This window comes from Trichechus manatus, unplaced genomic scaffold, assembly GCF_000243295.1.
Source record: "Trichechus manatus latirostris isolate Lorelei unplaced genomic scaffold, TriManLat1.0 scaffold00145, whole genome shotgun sequence".
Lineage (NCBI taxonomy): Eukaryota > Metazoa > Chordata > Mammalia > Sirenia > Trichechidae > Trichechus > Trichechus manatus.
Genome location: NW_004444081.1, coordinates 1534156 through 1560379, shown reverse-complemented (window position 1 = coordinate 1560379; position 26224 = coordinate 1534156). Strand labels below are relative to the sequence as shown.

The window sequence follows — 26224 nt, the reverse complement described above, 5'->3', positions numbered from 1 at the left end:
ATGGAATATTGTGCAGCCACTAAAATCATGCTTTTAAAGAATGTTTAATGACCTAGAAAATGCTAATGATAAAATTCTAGTAAAAAATAGATAATTTTATGTGCATAGTATTATCCCAATTATGTAATATAAATAATATATATACAGAAATACACCTTCTCACTTGTCGACATGGTTAGGTTCCAAAGACCAGATGGTAATGTGAAATCGGTGTTATGCAAAAATGGAGGGTGACTACATCCTTACATAACTGCCAAACCACTGAGAATCATGGCCCAGCCAAGTTAACACATAACCTTAACCATCAAAGCCAGCATTACTCTTGCCTCACATCTCGGTGTTTCTTACTGCCAGAAATACATCATTAGTGTGCAGAACAGTCAGATAGATTTTTTTACTGTTGTTATAAATGCAAAATGTTGGATAATGAGAGAGTCAATAAGTGTGGAGAAGGTGATAACGAGACAGTCGATAAGTGTGGAGAAGGTGTACACACACACACAAACCCTCAAGGAAAATGTACCAAAATATTAACAGTGGTTATCTTGGATAAGAAATGGAGTGACTATTCTTTTTTTTTTTTAATTTCATAATTAATTCATGAATTCTATAAGAACAGGAGCACAGGAAATAAAGCCATTAACCACAAATGAACAAGACTGGATTGGTCTCAGCTTTTCTCTGCAACAGTAAATGACAAAATGCAAAACATTACATGTATATAGAATTATTGGAAGTAGAAATTTATAGTCTAATAATTCTATAAATCAGCTAAATGGTTGTAAAATCAACAGTAAAAAGTCTCAGATAACATTTTGATCAACGATTCTATAGAAGAATCCTGATCAAATCAGGGTAAAATGTGGAACAGAATTTCAAATTTTCATGGAATCCAGAACTTCTGGAGCTATTGAGGCTGAATGAATTCCTCCCACTCCCAAAACTATTGCCCTGAGATAGTCTTTAAACCTTAAAGCAAAAATGTCCCCTAAATTCTTTTTAAAACTGAACAGTAGTTTAGCTTGATTAGTAAAGAATGTCTGCCTTGAACATTGTGCTCTTTTAAAGAACTGTACGAAATTGACAACAGCAACTTGAAAGGTTAGACAGAAAGCTTAGGGGGCAGTGAGTTTACGGTAATAGGGGAGGAACAATTTGGAAAAGGAGGGTGAGCATGGTTGCACAACCTGAAGAATGTAATCAATGTTACTGGATTGTACATGTGGAAATTATTGAATTGGTAAATGTTCTGCTATGTGTATTTTCAACAACAGAAAAAAAACAGATTTTTTTAAAGTCTCAGGTATGCATGGTTATAAATATATCTCTGAGGGAGCCATTTGGAAAAAATTATTCCATCAGGGTCCAGAACATCAAGAATTGAATAAAAATTATAAGGATGATGAACTTATAACAAAAAAAAATGAAATAGTGGCAAAATATAGAGATCAATCTAAATAATTAGAAACATGGTTATTAAATTAATACAGGAGACAAGTATTTGTGTGTATAACATTTCTTTAAATGATAAGAATTTTAATACCTTAAATTAATTAAGAACAATGAGTAGGTGGAAAGGGTAGAGGGAAAAAAATACTAAATTCCTTATCATTATGGATGTACTTTTTAAACTTTCTTCCCTATATTTTCTACATTGAGTGTGTTACCTTTTATCAGCAAAATTAAGCAAGTATTAGAGACAATAATAATAATAATAATACACTAAGAAAATCCTCTCAAGGCAGAGCAAGCATCAAGGTCCGTTGAGTTTGTCTTCCGCCATCTTAGGTTTGTCCCTATATGCTATGTGTGCCTGCCTGCCTGCCTACATGTTGGGCACTAGATTATGGCTTGAAAATGCTTGGAACTCACCAGCAAGATGCTCTCCCAAGACATCCAGCGAATAGGGAGCACTGCCCGGCCCTGGATCCGGTAGTAATCACCACTGTACAGGTTCCTGCTCATTCCGAAGTCAGCTATCTTGATGGTATAGTTTTTACCCACTAAACAGTTTCGCGTGGCCAGATCTCGATGGACAAAATTAAGAGAGGAAAGGTATTTCATGCCAGAAGCAATCTGGGTAGCCATAAACTTGAGGTTTGTGTAACTAAGGAAATATAAAAGTAAAAACAAAGTAGACTATGGAAACAAAGCCATGAAAGGTACACATCCTAAAACTTCAATACCCCCTTTCTAGTTGTAATGAATCTCTTTGCATTCCTTCAAAGGGTAGCTGCTCCATTTTCTCTGACCCTCGGTCCGCCCTCATTGTCCCAGAACATTGATAGACTTTCAGGTTTACTGCTCCCCATGTTCAGAGACTAGCCCAGGCTAGTCTCATGAACATAGGGAAGAGATAGAAGACCTAGTTTATTTACCTGACAGTGGGTACGTTGCCATAGGAAGAATTGGGGGGCTCGTGGCGGGAGAGAAACTGATTGAGGTCTCCATTCTCCATGTACTCAGTGATCATGCAGAGGGGGTCATCGGTGATGCACACAGCTAAGAGGCGGATGATGTTTGGGTCCTTGAGCCGGGACATGATCTTTATCTCCTTAAGAAAATCATTCCTTTGGAGGACACAGCATAAATAAACCCAGAGGTTGCCAGAGTTAGAATCAAGAGCGGGGAAGAACACACAGGTGCAGGCACACCAACCCTCACCAGCCAAAACCATGGGTAAAGGCTTTATCAGATACTAGTTTGTTTCTCTTTGACACTTTCTCCAATAATGAGCCAAGATTAATATTAGGAATACTCCATCTGTCTATGGGACCCAGAGGGTGTGTCACTTTTCATTCATACGAATATCCTGAAGCTTGAAATTCCCGCAGTTAAAATTCTAAAACCTCCGTAATTCCATTTCCTCTCCTCTCTCCCTTCTTTGTTCCATATTCTGCCACTTGCAATACCTCTAATGAAACTCTATTACCATTTTTTGGAATTTATGATCTTTTGGGGAATAGCAATAATAAACTTTCTCCCACTTTGAATATCAGTGAGACAAATCGAGCCAATACGAATGGGAAAATGCTTATGTTACCCATTTGTGCAGATTTCTCTGAGACACATACAACCAGCTTTCAACCAGCATGCCTCTCTGGGTGAGGATTAACTCACCATTACTGTAATGAAAAGGCTGTCAGACAACGGAGTATGGTTGGGAACTGCAATTTATGTAGTAAAGGATCCAAGAGATTATTAGCCAGTTGGAAAAAACTGCTAAAGGACTGTGGATCCTTTTGCTTTGAGCTCCATGGGTAGTTATCCAAGTAGAGATAGCTTCTCATTTTGGGGGTTGCTGGACATAGAGGAAAAGGAGCATAAAGAGAAAAAAAAAAAAGATGAGAAAGTAAATAGAAAAGTAAAAAGAATGGAAGAGGCTTAGCAAGAAAGATGTGTGTGATTGCAAAAAGTTTGTCAGAAGGAGGTAATGACATTCAGGAGTATGTCTATATATAATGGTTGAAGAAATATCTAGACTATTGTGTATGTTGGGAAGTGTGGTGCTATACAAAGGAGATTAGGAAGTACCATAAATAAGTAGGAAATAGAATGAGAAATATACATACGTGTTTGAGAGAGATGGAGAACAAATGGAAAATATACATACATGTTTGAGAAAGATGGAGAACAAATGGAAAATATACATATGTGTTTGAGACAGAGGGAGAACAAATGGAAAATACACATATGTGTTTGAGAGAGGTGGAGAACAAAGATGGGGACTGCAGATTCCATCAGAAAAATAAAACATAACACCAGAAACACCAGGCAAGCTCCCACACCTTACCATCTCAAAAGAAAAAATTGTTCAGAAGTGTCCAGCAGTAGTCTTGGTGTTAAAGATGAAATGCACAAAGGAAAATTCAAAATGAAGACCACAGACCTGGCATTCTTGTTGGCATCTGCTCGGAGCATTTTCACAGCAACCAGGACAGGCTCGTTGGCACTGACATCTAGGGCAAAATCTTCATCTTTGAATTTTTCCATTCCCTCCACTTCACAGAGATGAACCTAGATAAAAGTCATCTAGCCTCAGCATCATCATTTCTGCTGAAGATGTATCAGTACTCTTGCTGGGCATTTCCTGGAGATAAACTAACTCTTATAACTTCAGACAAAACAATCAGAAGACCAATAAGAAGATATGTGTAACATATCATTGATTCAAATAATTGATAAAAACAGTCATAAAGCACCCAGCTAATATGATGTTACTGCCTTATAAAACAAATACACATTGATTAGAGGATGAATAAGTGAATGAATGAACCTAACACAGTATTTTATTACAGCATAGCCCACTATAAAATAACATTCAGTATAGATGTTTCATCTTTGATTCAAGGAAGTTTATAGTTACTGGATTATACTAAGCATAAAGCAACTTCCCCTATAAGATTAATCCCTTCATATGAATCAGAATTTTAGGTGACTCCTATGTATCAGTAACAGTATATTAAGCCTGATTTTTCAACTCAGGGGGTCAGAATTAGTACGTATAGCACCACAGAGCAATACCATGAGCCCCTTTACCTCCTTCAACACCAAACGTACACAAAGGGCATCCCACCCATGTTGGGAACCAATACCACTGTTCTTATAAAACTAAGAGTTATATTTGGAGTTTAGACGGCAGTGTTGAAGAGTTCCCATGGCACTTAACTCATTGCCTTGAGTTCTTAGAAAGTTCATGTGACTGATGTAAGAGTGAAACTCTAATGACCACATGCATCCTCCTGAGGTCAGCTGAGAAGAGTGTTCTCCCTTATCTTAGTTAATTCATTCCCTGGTGTCTGATTCAGGGACAAAAGGCAGGGATGAGGTTGTTTTTGACCATTTTACATATAATTCTCATTAGTGAGAGAAAAACAAAGTGGCTTCAAGCAGCAGGGTGTTCCTGGACAGTTCATGAAGGATGATCACATCTGTGGGACTCCACCCTTTACAACTTATTACCAAATTTTGAAAATAATGAATATTTTTCAGAGTATCTGAAGTCTAGTGATTTGCCTGCTTTAAAAACTCCTATATAGAAATCAGAAGTCCCAGGAACTCTACAGCTGTTTGACAAAGACGAGGTTGACCAATACTATGGACAATGCAAAGAGGGACAAGTGGAAGAGCTTGTCGGTTGTGAGTCCACTTGTGGAAGAGCTACTAAAGACAAGGCAGCACTCAAAGGGTCAACTTACCTCCCCAAACTGGCCTTCTCCTAGCTTCTCCTTGAAGACTAAGAGTTTCCTGGGAAACTCTTCCACAGCCACGTCTTTTCCTGAGAGCAGGTCCATGGTAACGGCAGGCACGGAGTAGGTGTTGCCTCCCGTCACTCCCTGGAGGTTGACAATGTCTGCCTCTGCGTAGTGGGGCACCCCCTCAGGTCCATTTGTCTGGGTAGGCTTCACAATGCCACTGCAGCCTGGGAGGATGAGGTCAGTAAGTCTCGTTCCAAGGGGCATCTTTCTTCAAGGAAGAAATTCTGACAGGAGGGCTAGAGCATACCCTTAAAACAGTCTAACTCACTTCATGACTTTCTTTCTTGGAGAACGGTTTTACCTCCTCAGGAGACTCTTCCTTGTGGCCTTCAGAAAGCAGACCACCCCTTCGTCTCCCATTTTTCTCCTCAAAATACATGATCATTTACCACCTCCGTGCCTAAGATGGCAGAATTGTAAACCACTCTACTATACTTGGTGAAGCTATCGGAAGTTTATGCTGCGTAAGGGTGGGAGAATTAAAGGTTTAATGCCACATAGCCTAAATTTTAAGACACTATCATTGACTTAATAATCTATTTAGGGATGAAAAATCTTTCATATTAAATGTACATGATGGCCTTGAAGAAGGATGGTATTTGGCTAAAATGAGAGGAGGGAGGAGGCTATCTTAGAGTGTATGGGGTGGGGGTAAGGATTAGCGTGCAGACCACAGTGATTCAAGATTTATCTGTGAAAGTGAATGTGGGTATGGGGGCACTGGATGGGACGGTGATTAGCATAATTGAACTGAAAGATTTAGAAATCTTACATTGCCCTTTACAGATGAGAAAATTGGATTGCAGATTAAAAAATGCATAATTCCAACTATATGAAATTCTGGAAAAGGCAAAACAAAAGACAGTAAAAAGATCAGTGGTTACTAGAGGTTCAGGGCAAGGGTGGAAGGAACAAACAGATGGCGCACAGGGCATTTTTAGGGCAGTGAAACTATGCTGCATGATACTGTAATGGTGGACACATGACATTATGCACTTGTCAAAACTCGTAAGCCCGTATAACACAAAGGATAACCCCCTAATGTAAACTGTGGACTCTAATTAATAATAATGCATCAGTATTGGGATTAATTGTAAGCAATGTACCATGGGATGCAAGACGTTAATGATAAGAGAAACAATATGCAGGTGATCGAGGGGTATGGGAACTCTTTGTACTTTCTACATAATTTTTCTCTAAACCTAAAACTACTCTAAAACATAAAGTCTATTTTTAAAAAAGCTTTAATATCAACTGTACATAATCTGGTTTAGGATATACCCTAACTTTCGAAATGTTAAAATACGGGGGTAAGGGGATGTTTTGGACTCCAGAGAATAGATGAATTACTTTGGTTTAGCCTAGGAAATAAATTAGTTTGTATCCTTTATTCTTACTGTCCCTGTGAAATCTCCTGAGTTCAATGTGCTCCTTCAATATTTGCTACCCACTGAGTGATAAATGCATGTTAGTTTCCTTTCCTCCTTCTAAGAGTCCCCCTTTAGGCTAGCTCCGTCTCTGAAAAGCCTGTGGTCTCATATTGGGTCCTATCTGCTTTTACAGCTAGCTCAGGCTGAGTTCCTCCTGAACATCACAAAATCATCTTCTACTGATTTGGGTCACTCTTAGGTTGCTGACCTTATGGCCAAGCTGCTCCAAGCTTCAGTGATGACTCCAGCATCCCTTTCTGATGTCACTCTGCAGAACTTTTTAAAGGACATTTGGGGTTTAGATCAACTGGCACTGTCTTACCAAAGCAATGCCTTTATTGAGAAAAGGCAAGAAATATTTAATCATAATAAAATCGTGTGTTATTTTAATGAATGTTTATCAAAGAGAAACCAATAAAAGGTAGATAAATCAGTTATCTAGATGGCTACAAAAATGGGAATTCCAGAAAATTTTTAGCATCATTTACTTTTTTCCAGGTGAAATTCTAGTCCTGAATCTATCCCTAATAATTTTTGGTGTTGGGTGAGTATCCTATCTGTACCTCACATGTAAAAGGAGGAGGACGGACTAGCTTATGTTCCTCTGACATTAACTCCCTAGTAACACCTTTTATTTTTTTCTTTCTCTTCCAATATTTGGGCTCCTCCAAACATCTGCTATGTTCAATAATAGGGAAGGGGTGCTCAGATTAGGCTAGAAGCAGGAGCAGACCAAATCCAGAAAGAGAATGTTGACATCTCAGGAAGTTAGCACAGACTAAAAATAGATTTGGTTGACTAGGAGCAATAGTGTCATATCTTTACAACATGTGTCAAGACTTCTCCCTCAATTTCCTGCCCACCTTCATCCTCACCTGACTCCTCCTCCCCTGGAGCAAATTCTGGGAGTTTCCGTATCAGCCTGGATGGCTCCTGGTAGTCAGGCCGAAGGGGAAAGATGCGATCATAAGTTGAGTTGGACTCCTGTTCACTGGGTGATGAGGAGCGGTTATTGTTGAACATGCTGGACTCGCTTGGCAGGGAAAGGCTGACTGTCATTTCATCATCCAGCATCCTCCGGGAAGCCTGGCAGGAAGAACGAGGGCAAAGAGCATTGTGAGGTACAGAAAGAAATTTGGCCCTTGTCTGGGTTTCTGACAGCCTGACCACACCTGAGCCTAATGAGTGGGGGATGACAAGAGACCACCTAGGGCTCCAATGTTGACTCGTCTCAGGAGGCATGATGTAATATATCATGACCACATGGGGAGGCTGATAAGAGCATGGAACCCTAAGGCTCAGATTGGATTCCTGGTTGGTGAGAACATCTGTTCTCAGGAAGGTAGCATGTTCCCTTGGGACATGGAAGATTTGCACTGGTACCCTTCCCAGACCTCACCCTATGTGTCTCTTCATATGTATCCTTTTTTGTTGTAATCTGTAGTTGAAGTGCGGTGTAAAACAAACAAGCAAAAAAAACAAAACCTTGCCTTCGAGTCTATTCCAACTCATAGCGACCCTATAGGACAGAGTAGAACTGCCCCATAGGGTTTCCAAGGATTGACTGGTGGATTCAAACTGCTGACCTTTTGGTTAGCAGCTGAGTTCTTAACCACTGCGCCACCAGGACTCCAAGTATGGTATACTCTCTGTGAATTCTATAAGACATTCCAGTGACTTATCGAACCCAAAGGGGCAGTGAGAGCCAGCAAGGGCTAGTGTCTGCCTATTTGGCAGTCTGAAGGTCTATATCCTTTTAACTTGTGAGCTCTGACTTAGCTCCAGTGGCTAGGGTCAGAGAAGGGCTGCATGGGCAGCTGGTCTGAAGACAGTGACTGTCTAACTTGTGAGCTCTGACCGAGTTCCTGGTGATGAGGGTTGGAGAGAGTGATGCTTGGGTGGGAGAAGTAGGATGGAGAAGTGGAAAGATGTGGAATGGATCCATCTCCACATTTGGGGGATTGGATTCATGCTGATCCTTACCACACAGTTGGTGACAAAGGTGGGATTTACCCACTTTGTCCTTTAATGCATGTATGTTGACAAAAAGGACATCATCACTTCCTTACTTTCTTAAACCTAGCTTTTCCACTCAGGTGAAATAATCCCATACCACTATTGAACTCCAGAAACTCTGCAAGTGACAGGGATGCAGTCTGGTTCCACAAATGCCTGCGTTATGGGAACGTAGGCTGATCCTTCGTTTCTACAAGGCAGAATTTTACCTCCTAATCTCTGTGCTACCAACATTCATTAACATTCATTGAAGCATTTATAAGCATTATTTATGTGACACTGTAAGAATTTATCAGCAGCCAAAGATCCCTTAAATATTACTGTTTTCTATAATTAGAGAGTTTTGCTAAATTTTCCTTTAACTGCTTTGATTTGATATAGACATGAATTAAAATGCTCATTAACAAGTGTGTTGTAACATTATGAATCAGTCATTCTTCACCTGATAACTCCTCATTATTTACTAATAAAAACATAAGATGGCTGCACAATGGGAAAGAAAAGCCCTAAGTGTCAGGGGATCTTGTGGTGAATTACACCTAATATGGGAATAAGAAAAGTAAAGCAACTAATTGTTTTGGCATCCTACCTAATGTCCACCTCCTCTCTGTCAATTTGTCATACTGTGGTGGCTTGCGTGTTGCTATGATGTTGAAATCTATGCCACTGGTACTTCAAACACCCACAGGGTCACCTATGGTGGGCAGGTTTCAGTAGAGCTTCCAGACTAAGAGAGACTATGAAGAAAGGCCTGGTGATCTACTTCCTAAAATTAGCCAGTGAAATTAGCCTGTGGATCACAACAGAATATTACATGATATAGTACTGGTAGATGAGCCTCCTAAGTTGGAAGGCACTCAAAATATATAAAACAAAAACAAAAACCATCGCTATTGAATGGATTTCAACTCCTAGCAACCCCATAGGACACAGTAGAATTGCTGTCATAGGGTTTCCAAACCTGTAACTCTTTATGGAAGCAGACTGCCACATCTTTTTTCCACAGAGCAACTGGTAGATTCAAACCTATAACCTTTCAGTTAGCAGCTGAGTGCATAACCACTGTGCCAGTGAAATTAGGCATAGTAACAATCATGAAGATGGCACAAGACTGGGCAACATTTCATTCTGTTGTTCATGGGGTCCCCATGAGTTGGAGCTGACTTGACTGCAGCTAACAACAATAACAACCTAACGTGACCTACATGCTCCTTCAAACGAGCAATACCAGCATCTGTACGTATGTGACTGTTTGGATTTAAACATAAAATGTTCCATTCCAACAAACAGACTTTTCCATTTGAGTACTCAATGGAAAAACCTAGGTGTTTGTTTCACCCACTAGAATGAAAGATCTTTGGTCGCAGTAGTACCCCAATGTGGAGCATGGAGCCTAGCACGTAGTAGGTACTCTATAAGTGTGGGTTGAATCTCTCAAAGAAAGAATGCTGAAGATACCATCAAGAGTATCCTGCAAATAATGCTACAGTCTAAAGGTATGTTAGATAATGCTTCTTGGAATGTATGTGTGTGCTTGAGGGCTTTTCACAAAAAGTTCTGTCCCCTGAAAGAAATCCTGGGTGTCATTCCAGAGCACCTGGGTGTATCTTACTCAGGAAAGAAAGAATCCCTGGAAGGATCAAGTTAAATATTCAAGGGCAAAATTGTTGCCCTTTCCTTGAGAGTCTCCAATCCACCATGTGTATCCCAGCCAATGAATATATTCCAACAAATCTCAGAAGAAAGACCCAGGGAAGGATGCTAAATTCAAGCTCAAATAAAGAGAAAAATAGCTCATATTGGAGAACATAACCTCCACCCCATCCCAACAAAAACGTAGTCATAGCAGACAACTCAATAATGACATATCAGCTTCAAGCTGCTCAATGAACTTTCAGTCTTCCAGCCTCCCTCTCTCCTACTCTTTGCTATCCTTCACCATGGAACACCTCATTTAGAAAAGCCAGTGTGTTCAAGCATTCTAAAAGAGGAAAGGATTGCTATTGCCTCATTAATACCTTGAAACACATTCATGCCAATGGACAAGCTCTCTGTGGATTCTGCCTTTCAGTTATCAGCCATTATTTGTGAATTGGAAGCTTCAATTTAGTGAAGGTGTTCAGAATGATGATAAAATACTTGGGGGAAGCATGGAGAGCTCCTCTGTGAAATATCCTTGCCTAAAAACCTTGACATAAACCTCAGCCATCCCAGGAATCTTTCAGTGTGGAGTAGGTCAGAAAGAAATTCAAACTACTTCTCTGGGTCACTCCTCTTACTTCTTTGGTTTCAGCCCCTTCTTTCTGTCCTCGACCACATGTCTGTCAGTTTGTCATACTGTGATGGCTTGTGTGTGTGTTGTTTTTTTTTAGTGGTACTTTCAGCTCCACTGAAACCTGTCCACCCATGGATGATTGTGATGTTTAAGATTGTGTGTCAACTTGGCTGGGCCATGATTCTCAGTGTTTTGGCAGTCGTATAACATTGTGATCACTTTCCTTTTGAGATTTGATATGTATCACCCCAATGATGGGATCTGCTGCGAGTAGCTAATCAGTTGAAAGGGAGTTTCCTTGGGCATGTGGCCTGCATCCGAATATAAGCATTCTGGCAAGGCTCTAGGGCTTTTGCTCCTTCTGGATCCTGTAGCTGGCTCCTGTTCGTCTGACCTCTGGTTCTTGGCACTTGAACTAGCAGCTTACTTGTGATCTTGCCTGCCAATCTTGGGATTTTTCGATCTTTGAAGCCTTTAAGCAAGAGCCCTGCTCTCTGACCTACCGATCTTGGGTTCACCAGCCCCTGCAGCTACGTGAATCAGGAGAAGCCTCTATCCTGATCTACCAACTTGGGACGTTCCAGTCTCTACAACCATTTGAGCCATTTCCTTGATATAAATTTCTATATATATATATGTATTTATATGCTTTACTGATTTTGCTTCTCTAGAGAACTCAGCCGAAGACAGTGATCCTGTTGGTATTTGAAATACTGGTGGTAGAGCTTCAAGCAACACAGCAACATGGAAGCCACCACAGTACAACACATTGACAGATGAGTGGTGGGGTATGCCCTTGGGGACATTATAATTTCTCATCAGAAAAAGTTAAATATAGCTACTATGCCCACCCCCTGATTACTCAGTGAGGTTCAAATCAAATAATATATGTAAAAAAAAAAATCTTTGTAGACTGTAAAGTGCTAGACAAATGTAAAACAAATTATTCAGATTATTTGGTCTGGAAAAGTAGATTTTGACGAGGGATACATAATCATAACCTTCAAGTAAACAAAGAAGTAGGAATAGAATTGTGAGAAACTTAGCTTGGATATTAATGATGCTGGATGTTTTTCTACACACACACACACACACACAAACACATCCAAAATAAACAAACAGAAAAAGAAGAAAAGGAACTTCAATGCATTATCAGAATTTTGGCTAGGTGTGAGTAGAGTGCTTCTCAACCTTGGTTGTGCATCAGAATCACTCGTTAATTTCTTTTTTTTAATACAGATGTCTGTACTAAACCCACCCCACATCCCTGAACCTAGGTAATCAAAATGATGCCTAAGGAGAGATTCAATGTGCTAGGAAGAGTTTTCTGAATATTCTAGAAAAAAATAAACAACAACCCATTGCCGTTGAGTCAATTCTGACTCATAGCAACCCTGTAGGACAGAGCAGAACTGCCCCGTACAGTTTCCAAGGAGCGCCTGGTGGATTTGAACAGCCGTAGCTCTTAACCACTACATCACCAGGGTTTCCGAAAATTCTTGAGAGGTTCCAAAATCTCCCCTCCAAAAATCAGAAAATGGACTTAGATTATCCTTTTATAGCTAATTTCAGCAGCAAGCTTCTCCATTCCTATGCTTCTTGGTAACCCTGGTTAACTCTCTAGCCATTTATAAATTCTTTTAATTTGCCATTCAGTTCTGGGGAGACAGAGGCTCCGGAAAAGGGGGAGCAGCTTCCTGTCTCACACCTTCTGCATTTCCTCACCTTCTCCAGCATTTTCTGCCAGAACTGCCTCCAGAGGATGATGACAATGATGGCCAGGAGGATGAAGATGATGGCCACCAAGCAGCCAATCAGAATCCGTGTGTTGCTGTCATCAACTTTAAGCATTGGATCTGTGGCCAGGAAGAGAAAGATAGGATATATGATCAACTCATGGGACGAGAAAAAGCATGAGAGACTGGACTAGGGGCAGAAAGGTAGAACCTGTCCCTTTAGGATAATTTCAGAAGACATCACCTTTATACTTCTACTTATCCTTGGTCTTGCTACTCTTTTATTCATTTGCTCCTATATCCTACAGTCCTCCTTCATGAGACAGTAGCATTCCTCCGCCTGTGTCTCAGATTGGGTAATGGAGAGCCTCTCCATTCTTCCCAAATTTTTTTCCATATATTACCACAGCCTGGGTCTACAGGCCTCTAGTAACATCTCGTTAAAAAAAGATGAGGACCCAGTTCTACTCTTTGCACTCTTCGAGACATACCAGAGGTAGTTTAGAGTGCTCTATGGAAACACTCATGCATGTTTCCCAGACCACTGGCTTGTATTGCTAGTAACTGTCTGAAGCAATGAATACACGCTAGCGTATTTATCTCCAGTTAAAGAGCCCAGCATTTTGTTTCATAGACTTCCATCCATTTATTGAGATCTCCACTATGGGTCTTACCTAGAAATATTCTTTTTTGTTTGTTTCTGCCTCAAATTTCCCAAACTTTCATAGAGCAACTGGAACAATCCTAGCTTCTGCCTCAGCTGAAGAATCACAAGAACCAGCAGCGAAGAGTGAGTTTGGGCCTAAACTCAAGGCTACTCTTCATCCAAAGCCACCTGGTACCAAGACTCCTACACAGACAGGCCTTTTGCAAATCTCCACTGTTAATCTTCCAGGGGGTGCCTTGAACTTAATTTTTATAACCAGGAATCATACCTACCATAGGTTGTGGGTGCCACAGGAGAGGTGGGCAGGGCTCCAGAGTTGTTGTACATTGCAGCATCTGGTACAAAACAAGGTGAGTCAGAGCAGAGGAGAAGTCAGCTAGGTAAGAATTTCTCTGACTGTAGGTTGTGACCTAGCACGTTTTGAAATCAATGTAGTGAGTTATAACCAGCCTTTTTTCAAAATGAAACAAAATAATATATTAAATAACACAATATCACCATTCATCTATATAGAAAAGGCAAGTTTTCTTTTGTAAAACTTTTGTGTTAAATATTTTATACTGTGTGTCAAAGTAAAAAAAAAAAAAAATTGAGAAACAGTGGTCTGAGGGCTGTAACCACACAGCATAAGACATACATAGGAAGTAGAACCCAAATTCAGCAAAATGTGGAGAGAATGCAATGAGTAAGCAGGTATGGGACATAATGCTAGGATGCATGCTTGTTTTTCAAGGAAATTTCACTGTTTTAAGGATTTCCACTATACCTCATTGCCTCAGCCCTTGGAGTGCCCTTTACTGTGATACTGCAGCTTCTAAGACTGGGTCCTAGAAGTGTATCTGCCAGACTGATGTTGGCAACAGTTTTTTCCCTCTAATTTGTCTAATCAAAGAAGTTAAAAATTAAAACAAGCATTTCCCTTCTAAAACATATTTCTTCCAAAAATCCTAATTTTTTTTCTTCATAACATATTATGTAAATGGGAAGGCATCTTAGTTATCTAGTGCTGCTATAACAGAAATACCACAAGTGGAGGGCTTTAGCAAGCAGAAATTTATTTTCTCATAGTTTAGGAGGCTAGAAGTCCAAATTCAGGGTGCCAGCTCTAGGGGAAGGCTTTGTCTCTCTGTTGGCTCTGGAGGATGGTCCTTGTCTTTTTGAGCTTCTTCTCCTGGGTGATCATCATGTGGCCTGGTATCTCTCTTCCCCGATCTCTGCTTGCTAGTTTGTATTTAATCTCCTTTATATCTCAAAAGAGATTGACTCAAGACATACCCTACACTAACCATGCCTCATTAACATAACAAAGACAACCCATTCCCAAATGGGATTATAACCACAGGCATAGAGGTTAGGATTTACAACACATATTTTTAAGGGACACAATTCAATCCATAACAGAAGGTATCAGGCATCTATGTGTACTTTTGTGAATTGGGTCCTCAGTCTCCAGTGAGAACGAAGATTATTGTGGCATTGGATTTGACACTTAAGAGATCCCAGGAGTCAATAACTCTAGTCCACAGCTATAATTAGCTATCACAAGATAATTACTCCGCTGAGAGGATCCCTGAGGATGGATGGGAGTCCATTGCCCCCCACCACCAGTTAACACAATGTAATTGGCACCACTTTTGATCATTTAAATTTCTGCTCTCATTAGACGCTTCATATAAAATGATCTGTACTTTTACCTTTAGATCAAATCTTTAGCACAAAAAGATATTTAGGCACCAAACCTGGTTTTCTAAACATATGCGCTGTTTCCTTACCAGTACACCTTAATTAGCAAACCATATTGAAATTTTCTTCCTTTAAAAATAGAATCGGAAATGTCAAGGACCCAGTGATGGATCTTGATCAAAAAGAGGAAAAATGTGGAACAGAACTCCAAATTATTGTAGAAACAAGACTTTCTGGACCCAGTGGGACTGGGGGAACCCCAGAATCTATTGCCCAGAGATAATCTTTCAGTCTTGAGCCAAAACTATCCCATGATGTCATCTTTAAACAACTGTTTATCTAAACTAGTAAAGAATGTTTGTTTTGAGCAGTGCACTCTTGTAAAGAATTATCTTTACAAGATCAAATTGGCAAAAGTAACTCTAAAACACAGAGGAGAAGTTTAGGAGATGGAGAGTCTAAGTTATTGGTGGTGAAATAATATGGGTAGAGATAGCAAGAATGGTGATACAATGTGAAGAATATAAGCAATGTCATTGAACTGTACATGTAGAAAATGTTGAATGTGTGTGTGTTTTGTTACGTGTATTTTCACCAAAAATAAAATTTAAAAAAAATCAAATCAGAATGATGGAGTCTTCTGGTTAATCTTTAAATTAGCTTTTCCTTTTTTTCTTACACTCAGGAACCCTGATGGCATAGTGGTTAAGAGCTCGGCTGCTAACCAAAGGGTCAGTAGTTCAAATCCACCAGGCACTCCTTGGAAACTCTATGGGGCAGTTCTACTCTGTCTTATAGGGTCTCTCTGAGTCAGAATCAACACAATAGACAATAGGTTTGGTTTGTTTTTTTGTTTTGTTTTGTTTTGTTTTTTGGTTTTTCTTATATTATCTTAAGCCTGTACTGTACTTCCACGCCCACTACAAGTCTCAGTCCTTTGATGCTATTCATCAGTCAGAATCGACTCAATGTCACACAACAACAACAACATCACAAACAGTCTTTAGTGACTCCTCTCCTTCTGACTACTTACTGCTGGTACCAATCTGAACATGTTTTGAAAAATCATTGTATAGGTCCTGTTTCCCATCTAAATTTTGATGGCATGGTCAATGTCCTAAATGCCCTTTTAACTTTTGAAGACTCAGTACAGTGCCTGGTACCTTGTAAGCTCAATATCTATTTGCTGTTGTTATTCAATTAAGAATAGGGCTTATAATTTAAAATAAGTCCCTAAAAGTTGAAAACAAACTGAAAGAAAAAAAAAAAACCTAACTGTATATCATGTTGGTGACATAACTACACAGATGAAAGAATTATTTTATCATTATTCCAACTGACTTCAGAACACAGTATTTTGATTGCACATCCTCAGTAGGATATATTCTAAGGACAACAGAATTGCAAAGAAGGTTATTGTTAGTGATTGAACTGTGTCCCCCCCAAAATGTGTGTCAACTTGGCTAGGCCATGATTCCCAATATTGTATGATTGTCCACCATTTTGTCATCCGATGTGATGTTCCTATGTGTTGTAAATCCTACCTCTATGATGTTAATAAGGTGGGATTAGTGGCAGTTATGTTAATGAGGTAGGACTCAATATACAAGATTAGGTTGTGTCTTAAGTCAATCTCTTTTGAGATATAAAAGAGATAAGCAAGCAGAGATACATGGGGACCTCATACTACCAAGAAAGCAGTGCCAGGAGCAAAGTGTGTCCTTTGGATCTGGGGTCCCTGTGCCTGAGAAGCTCCTAGACCAGGGGAAGGTTGATGACAAGGACCTTTCCCCAGATCTGACAAAAAGAGAAAGCCTTCCCCTGGAGTTGGCACCCTGAATTCAGAATTATAGCTTCCTACTCTGTGAGAGAATAAATTTCTCTTTGTTAAAGCCATCGACTTGTGGTATTTCTGTTATAGCAGCACTAGATAACTAAGACATTCATTAAGTAGCCATGTTGCTAGTAATGACATTAGCACTGTTATTTTGAATAAGAGAATAAAGCAAATGCTGTTAACATTGTTAGGGAACACAATATTTAACAAAAACAGGAAGTCCAAGTATGAAATCAAATTTAAGTAAATAAATAAATAACAAAATGGACCAAGTTCAACAAAACATGGTAAAACACACAAAATCACAAGAGAAGAAGGACCAAGCAAAAGCAAAACATGAAAAAGAGGAAATATCTTCTTTGGAGGCCAGACTAATGGAATGAATTGAAAAATTTCAGACTATGGTACTAAATATATTTAGAGAAAGTGAAGAACACACAGAAAACAAACTAGCAGAGATCAGGAAACAAACAGGAGGAACAAAATGAGAGACTCAACAAGGAAATTGAAAGCATAAAAATAAAGCGAACCACTGGAACTGAAGAATAAAGCAAGTGAATTAGAAAAAGCAAGAGAAACACTCAACAATAGAATCAAACAGAAGATAGAATAAATGAACTAGAAGACAAAATTATTGAACTTATCAAGTCTCAAGAGAAAAAAGAAAAAGAAACACAAACAAAACCAAATGGAAATATAAGATGCAATTAAGAAATCTAACATTAGAATTATTGGAATCCCAGAGCACCATAACAACAATAAAGGTATTAGAAACAATTTTCCAAGAGATAATCAGAATTTCCCAGACCTGAACAGAGAATCAAGCCTGCAAATACAGGAAGCTACCCAAACCCCAATCAGAAGAAACACAAAAAGATAAACTCCGTGACATATTCTAATAAAATTCTTGAAAACCAAAGACAAGGAAAGAATTTCGAAAGCAGCAAGAGAAAAATGCAATATAGCATAGCAAGGGTCTTTCATAAGAATCCATGTGGATTTCTCCCAGAAACTCTAGAGGCCAGAGATAATGGAGGGACATATATAAAATACTGAATGAAAACAACTGCCAACCAAGAATTCTTTGCCAGCAAAGCTGTCTTTCAAAAATGAGGGGGTAACCGAGACATTCCCAAACAAACAGAAGCTCTGGGAATTTGCCACTATCAGACCAGCTTTGAAAGTATTACTCAAGGGAGTACTCCAAATAGAAAGGCAAGAGCATTAAATAAATACTCAAATCTATACAAAGGAAAAAAAAAACCTTTAAAAAATTAGATCTCAAAAAAATGCAACAACTTGTGCAATCATAAAGACCAAGTGTATGATATTTTTAGGGAATAAACTCAATAATTAAATCCCACAAACAATACAACATCAAGTTTGTGAAGTACAAAGTGAACTTTTTGAATATAGGTTGTATATTGATGTTAATGGAGACACACCAACAGAAATGGGGGAGGGAGGATCATATCAGGAATAGATATATTATGTTAAGGTTGTAAGTTAACTGTTGTTCATATGTTAAACAGTGTTGCAATTGTAAATTGCATAATGTAAGTTGTGTAACTAAGAAATCACCAAGAAAAACATTCATAAGAAAAGAGGATGAAAGCAGAATGGCTCATCACAAGAAAACAGTCAAATATAAACAAAAACAGAAAAATCAGAATAAAAAAAACAAGATACAAAACACTCAAAAAACAAATAGCTAAATGAGTGAGGTAGACACTTCATTTTCAGTAATAACCTTAAATGTAAATGGTCTAAATACCCCATGCCAAAGTCAGAGAGTGGCAGAATGGATTTTTTAAAAATCCATGATCTGTCCTTTTGCTGTCTACAAGAAACACACCTTAGACATAAGGACACAAACAGACTGAAAGTAAAAGGATGGAGAAAAATATTCCATGCAACTAGTAAACAAAAAAGAGCAGGGGAGGCCATATTGATATCAGAGAAAATAGACTTTAAATCAAAATCTATTACAAGAGATAAAGAAGGACGTTTCCATTGCCATTGAGTTGATTCCAACTCACAGCAACCCTATAGGACAGAGTAGAACTGCCCCATAGAGTTTCCAAGGAGCACCTCGTGGATTTGCACTGCCAACCTTTTGGTTAGAGGGCATAGCACTTAACCACTATACCACCAGGGTTTCCAAAGAAGGACATTACATAATAATAAAGGGTTAATCTAGCAAGAAGACATAACAATTATAAATATCTATGCACCTAACAGAAATGCTCCAAAATACATGAAACAAATACTGACTTACATGAAAGGAGAAACAGACAACTCCACAATAATAGTAGGGGACTTCAACACACCACTTTCAATTATAGACAGAACATGTAAAAAGAAGATCACTAAGGACATTGAGAACTTAAACCATAAGCCAATTGGACCTAACGGACATATACAGAACCCTCCACCCAGCATCAGAACAATACACATTCTTCTCTAGCTCACATGGATCATTTTCCAGAATAGACCATATGCTAGGACATAAAACAAATCTCAACAAATTTAAAAAGATTGAAATCATACAAAGCATCTTCTCTGACCATAACAGTGTGAAGCGAGAAATCAACAGCAGGAAAAATAACAAAAAAAAAAAAAATACACGGAAGCGAAATAATCTACTATTAAAAAACTATTGGGTCATAGGAGAAATCAAAAGTGAAATTAAAAAATTCTTAGAATCAAACAAAAATGAAACACAACATATAAAAACCTTTGGGACACAGCAAAAGCCAGAACTCAGAGGGAAATTCATAGCAATAAATACCTACATTAAAAAATAGAAAGATCCAAAATCATTAACTTAAACTGATGACTTGAACAAATAGAAGAAGAAAGCAAAGCTACCAGAAAAAAGGAAATAATAAAAATCAAGCCAGAAATAAACAAAATAGAAAAACAATAGAAAGAATTAACAAAACCAGAAGTTGGGTTCTTTGAAAGGATCAATACAATAGACAAACCACTGCCTAGATTGATGAAAGAAAAAAACCAGAAGAGGCAAATAACCAAATTAAGAAATGAAATTGGTGACAACTGATCCAACAGAGATAAGGAAGATCATAACAGATTATTCTGAAAAATTGTACTGCAACATATTTGAAAACCTAGATAAAATGGGCAAATTCCTAGATACACACTACCTACCTAAACTAACACAAACAGAGGTAGAAAATTTAAACAGGCCTATTACAAAAGAAGAGATTGAAGTTGTCATCAAAAAACTGCCAACAACAACAACAAAACCCAGGGCTAGATGGCTGCACTTGAGAATTCTACCAAACATTCAGAAAAGAGTTGACACCAGTCCTACTCAATCTCTTTAAAAACAAAAGAAGGAACACTACCAAACTCTGTGAAGCCAACATAACCCTGATACCTAAATCAGGCAAAGACACAACAAAAAAGAAAATTACAGACCAATATGTTTTATAAACACAGATGCAAAAATTTTCCAAAATTCTAGCCAATAGACTACAGCAACATATCAAAAAGAAAAAAAGAAAAAATCATACACCATGATCAAGTGGGATTCATACAAAGTGGATCAACATTAGAAAGTCAATCACTATAATCCACCACATAAATAAAACAAAGGAAAAGAACTATATGATCGTATCAATTGATGCAGAAAAGGCATTTGATAAAATTCAACACCTTTTCCTGTTAAAAACTCTCAGCAAAATAGGAATAGAAGGGAAATTTCTCAACATAATTAGGAGCATACATGCAAAACCAACAGCCAACATTGTACTCAATGGAGAAAGGCTGAGAGCCTTCCCTTTGAGAACAGGAACAAGACTAGGATGCCCATTATCACTACTCTTATTCAACATTGTACTGGAAGTCCTAGTTAAAGAAGTAAGACAAGAAAGAGAAATAAAATGTATCCAGATCAGAAAGGAAGAAGTACAGCTATATTTGCAGATGACTTGATCCTATACATAGAAGACCCTAAAGAGTCTACAAGAAAACTGCTAAAACTAATAGAGTTTGGTAGTGTTGCAGGATATAAGATCAACACACAAAAATCAGCTGGGTTCCTCTACACTAACGAACAGTACTCCAAAAAAGAAATCAAGAAAAAAATACCATTTACAATAGCCCCCAAATTGATAAAATACCTAGAAATTAACCTAACCAGGGACATAAAAGACTTATACAAAGAGAATTAAAAAACACTGCTACAAGAGACATATAAAAATGGAAAGACATCCCGTGCTCATGGATAAGAAGGCCTACTATAGTGAAAATGTCAATACAACCTACTGTGACCTACAGATTCAATGCAATTCCATACTAATCCCAACAACATTCTTTACTGAAATGGAAAAACTAATGACCAGTTTCATATGGAAAGGAAAGAAACCCTGAATAGCTAAAGCAATATTGAAGAAAAATAACAAAGCAGGAGGCCTCACAGTCCCCTATATCAAAACATACTATACAGCCACTGTAATCAAAACAACCTGTTATTGGTTCAATGATAGAGACATAGATCAGTGGAATAGAATTGAGAACTCAGAATTAAACTCAGCCATCTGTGGGCAACTGTTTTTCAACAAGGGGTCAAAATCCATTCAGTGGGGCAGAAACAGTCTTTTAATAAATGGTGCTGGCAAAGCTCGATAGCCACCTGCAGAAAAATGAAACAGGAGCCATACCTCACATTGTACATAAAAACTAACTCAAAATGGATCAAAGACCTAAATGTGAAACATAAAACCATAAAATTCAGGGAGAAAACTATGGGACATAATCATGTGGGGGGTAAAAACAGGATAACAAACATACCAAATGCATGAATAGAAGACAAAATAGATAAATAGGACCTCAAAAAAATTAAAAACCTATGCTCATCAAAATAGAGGCCCTAGAGACCGGGAAGAATCTTCAGAAACAACTTCTCTGATAAAGGTCTAATCTCTAAAATATATAGAAAACTGCAACAATTCAACAACAGAAAGACAAACATCCCAATCACAAAATGCAAAAAGGACACAAACAGAACCTTTACCGAAGAAGACATCAAAGCAGTCAGCAAACATATGGAAAGATGTTCTCAATCACTAGCCATTAAAGAGATGCAAATCAAAACTACAATTAGATACCATCTTACCCTAGCTAAAATGGCAGTGAAAAGAAAAAAACCAGATAACAACAAATGTTGGCAAGGATGTGGGGAGATTGGAACCCTTATCCATTGCTGGTAGGACTATAGAATGATACAACCACTAAAGAAAACGGTATGGTGCTTTCTCAAAAATCAGATATAGAACTACCCTATGATCCAGCAATCTCACTCCTAGGTATATACCCTAGAGACCTAAAAATAATGACAGAAAAGGCATATGCACACCTATGTTCATTGCTGCTTTATTCACAATGGCAAGTAAATGGAAACAACGGAAGTGCCCATCAACAGATGAATGGATAAGCAAACTGTAATACATGCATACAAGGGAATACTGCAACCATAAAGAACAATGGTGAGCCCATGAACATATAACATGAGTGGACCTGGAGGGCACGGTGCTAAGTGAAATAAGTCAAGCATAAGGACAAATGTTGTATGATCCCTCTTTCATAAGCAGACAAGAATAGATATATAGACAGAGACCACTGTTCATTGGTAGTTACCAAGGAGAGGAGGAGGGAAAGGGAAAGCAAACTTTAGATTTGTTACTTTTGATGATAGGGAAAGTAACACCAAATGTGAGTGTAGTGAACACACACAACCAAAGTAAATACAAGTGTTTAAGCACATATGGATAGGTATAGGCATATTGGAATATGAGTATGTATAAGTGTATACATAGGTGAGAACAGATAGAGGCATTTATAGGTATATGTAAATAAAAATATGTGGGTGTAGGCTCATATATTCATTGAAGACACACATACGGATACTCCTCAGACATAACCAAACACCTTCCAAGAATGGTTTTCTGGGTTTGAAAGCTTACGACCACAGTCTTATAGGACAACTCAGTCAATTGGCATAACGTTGTTGTTGTTAGGTGCCATCAAGTTGGTTCCGAACCATAGTGACCCTATGTACAACAGAACGAAACACTGCCCAGTCCTGCACCATCGTCACATTGTTGCTATGCTTGAGCCATTGTTGCAGCCACTGTGACACTGTGACATAATATAGTTCACAAAAATCATGATCTACATCCTAGGGAAGTGAGTAGTGTCTGGGGCCTTAGAAGCTTGCAAGTAGCCATCTAAGGTATGACTACTGGTCTCTACCCACGAGGAGCAAAACAGTAAGAAGGTAACCAAAAGCTCATAGAAGAAACAAGTCTACACAAGCCACTACCTCATCTACCCTGAGACTGGAAGAACTAGATGGTGCCCGGCTACCGCCACTGACTGTTCTACCAGGGTCACAATAGATGGTCCCAGATAGATTGGGAGAAACATGGGAAACAGAACTCAAATTCTTGGTTAAAAAAAAAAAAAAACAGCCAGACAAACAGTAACAGTAGAAAACAGAGGACTCCCTGAGACTATCACCCTGAGATACTCTTTAAACCCAGAACCAAGCTTACCCCTTGAGATCACCTTTTCGTGAAATAGCAGAGTGGCACACAAAATAAAGGATATTACCCATAACATTGGTGCTCTACTTAAAAACCATCTATATGAGACCAAAAAGTCAACAATTACTCAAAAACAAAGATGAGAAGATAAGGGGGCAGGGAAACTAGGGTACTGGAAATGGAACATACAGAACACAATTAAAGGGAATGTTGACACATTGTGATAAATGTAACTAATGTTACTGAACAATTTGTATAGAAATAGTCAAATGGGAACCAAACTTGCTGTGTAAAGTTTCACCAAAAACTCCATAAAATATTATTAAAAAAAAAAAAAAACTTATTGATGGATGGATGTGTATCTTTGCAGGTTTTCATTTAAATATTTTATTAGCACTTAGGTGTACTTCCTATTAACTGCCTTAACTTATATAAAGTTTTTAACACATTGTACTGTCTCTTTCTTAATCCTTTATCTCACATCTCTTCTGGAACAATATGTGAGAAAGAAGAACCAGGTAAATATTCTACCAACTTCCATTTTCCCACAATTAAAACTAGTCACCCAAAGGGTTTCCTCTACCCAACAATTGGAAGCCACCTGTTCAACCTTACTCCTCTTGGAGATCTGCCAGTGAGAAGCTCTGGACATGTGCCTTCCTCCTCCATCACCCTGCTCCCACTTCCCAAAAGGACACCATGCTCTCTACCTGATTGGAAGGTGATCTCACTGAACATCAGCCAGGTGTCAGCAAAATGGTACTGGCACTTGATGGCACTGGCCATGCGGTGGTGCAGGGGCACCGTGACGAATCGAGCACTGGGGTTGACGTCATCCAGGACAAGGGGGAAGGAGACAGCATTAGGTTCCCACTCACTGGCTTCAGAGCGGAAGTAACACTGTACTTCCTTAAAGATCTTCACACCTTTAGCAAACATATTGTTGCAGTGGACCTGGCAGAGAAAGAGGTATGTTAGTGACAGGTTAATACTTCCAGGTGGCATGGGGACACAATGCTAGCTTACCTAGTAAGATCCCAACCCTGCACATTTCTCTGTGCACCTTCCTTAGTGAATAGTTGGTGCTCTGCAATCTTCTGGATTTTCCCTTCTAAGGACTTTACAGTGGCAGTGATGTGTTGTTCAAGCCTTATAAACTTGAGTTGCAACCCCACTGACCTCCATGCAACTGTGTGCCCCTGGCCACCTCACTTCAAGTTGTAGGACCGCAGTTTCCCCATCTGTTAAATGAGGACTGGATCAGCATCCTCTTAGGTCATCCCTTACTCTTAACAGTCTTGAGTATATAATCCTTTCAACCACACTTGTTGTCTGATTGGAATTGAGCTATCTTGAACTAAGAGGAAGATCACCATAGTACTTCCTTCTAAGTACATTCCAATGCCAGTCCATTCCTTTTCAACAAGGTTAGGTGAGAAACCTGAAATAATATTATTGTTGTTAGCCACTGTGGAGTTGGTCCTGACTCATGGTGACCCCACGCACAATGGAACAAAACCCTCCCCAGTTCTGCATCATCCCCATGGTGATCCACAGGGTGATCCATAGGGTTTTCACAAACCCATTGTGGTCCATAGGGTTTTCATTGGCTGATTTTCAGAAGTAGATCACCAGGTCTTTCTTCCTAGCCCATCTTAGTCTGGCAGCTCTGCTGAAACCTGTTCAGCATCATAACATCACGCAAGCCTCCATTGACAGACGAGTGGTGGCTGTGCATGAGGTGCATGGGCCGGGAATCAAACCTGGGTTAGCCAACACAATTTCAGCTTTCTTTTTAGAAATCTCATTTCAAATGCCATGTCTTAGCATTTTTTATCCGGTGGCACAGCCCTTAACCGTTTCCCTCAGTTAAGTTCAGCTTAGATAAAGCCATCTGATGAGGGCATCAAATCTTCCTCATAGACATTTCATGAGATGAGAAAAGAAGGTCTGCTAGAGGTTAGCTGATGTCCCCTAGCTTGCTAGCTTGCTGCCACGGCTACTTCACCAGGATATGCGTATGGCTTTTCAGCGTCATCAGGAACAAAGATTCCATAATTGTTTTTCTCTGTAGCACCTTGCTGTGTTCAACAAGCCTCAACAAGTGGAATATTCAAAGTCCCTCAAGGTAGCTTAGTAACACTTACCCTGGTTCAGACCTATGTGAAAGACACAGCTTTGTTGGTCCCTGGCACACAACAACAACATTCCCTGAATGTAAAGACTTCAGAGACTGGAAAAGCAGTATTGTCATTCCAGGAATACATTTCTTGTTTTTAAAGTTTTGCTTAGGCCCTTGAATTGTTAACCCTTTGACTGCCTTCAATACCCTCCTCTGGTTTCTGGAGAGCTGATATGGAACTGGCATTCAGAATTTATTTTCAGCTGACGAAGAAAACAGCAGGGTTATAGAAATGTAATGACTAGAGAAACAGGCCAGAGATAATCTAAAAAAATAGGATTCATAGAATATTAGAGCTAGTGGAGACCTTTAAAATCATCTGGTCCAACCCTCTCCTTACTAGTGAAGAAACTGGGGCTCAGAGAAGTTATGACTTGCTCAAGGTCAGTCAACAGCAGGACTGGGTCCAGAACCCTAGACTCTTAGTCCAGTGCTGTTTCACAGATCATGCCACACAGGAGTGGAGCAAATCGCCTTAACTTTTCCATTCGAATTTTCGCCTAAATGTTTTAATGACAAAAACATGTGTTAATACCTTCCTTGGGATGAATTAACTGTTCCAGTTTAC

At 39.0% G+C, this 26224-nt stretch overlaps 1 protein-coding gene across 1 annotated transcript in view; it reads right to left on the bottom strand.

The window, feature by feature from the left end:
* Positions 1-26224, bottom strand: part of DDR2 (discoidin domain receptor tyrosine kinase 2) — a 47464-nt gene that overhangs the window by 9683 nt on the left and 11557 nt on the right. Inside the window, exons 6-13 of the mRNA XM_004385755.1 lie at positions 24185-24428; positions 13655-13717; positions 12705-12835; positions 7564-7774; positions 5199-5422; positions 3890-4017; positions 2379-2570; positions 1873-2107 (exon numbers count right to left, since the gene is read on the bottom strand). Coding sequence (XP_004385812.1) covers positions 1873-2107; positions 2379-2570; positions 3890-4017; positions 5199-5422; positions 7564-7774; positions 12705-12835; positions 13655-13717; positions 24185-24428 — 1428 coding nt within the window. The remainder of the gene's footprint in view (positions 1-1872; positions 2108-2378; positions 2571-3889; positions 4018-5198; positions 5423-7563; positions 7775-12704; positions 12836-13654; positions 13718-24184; positions 24429-26224) is intronic.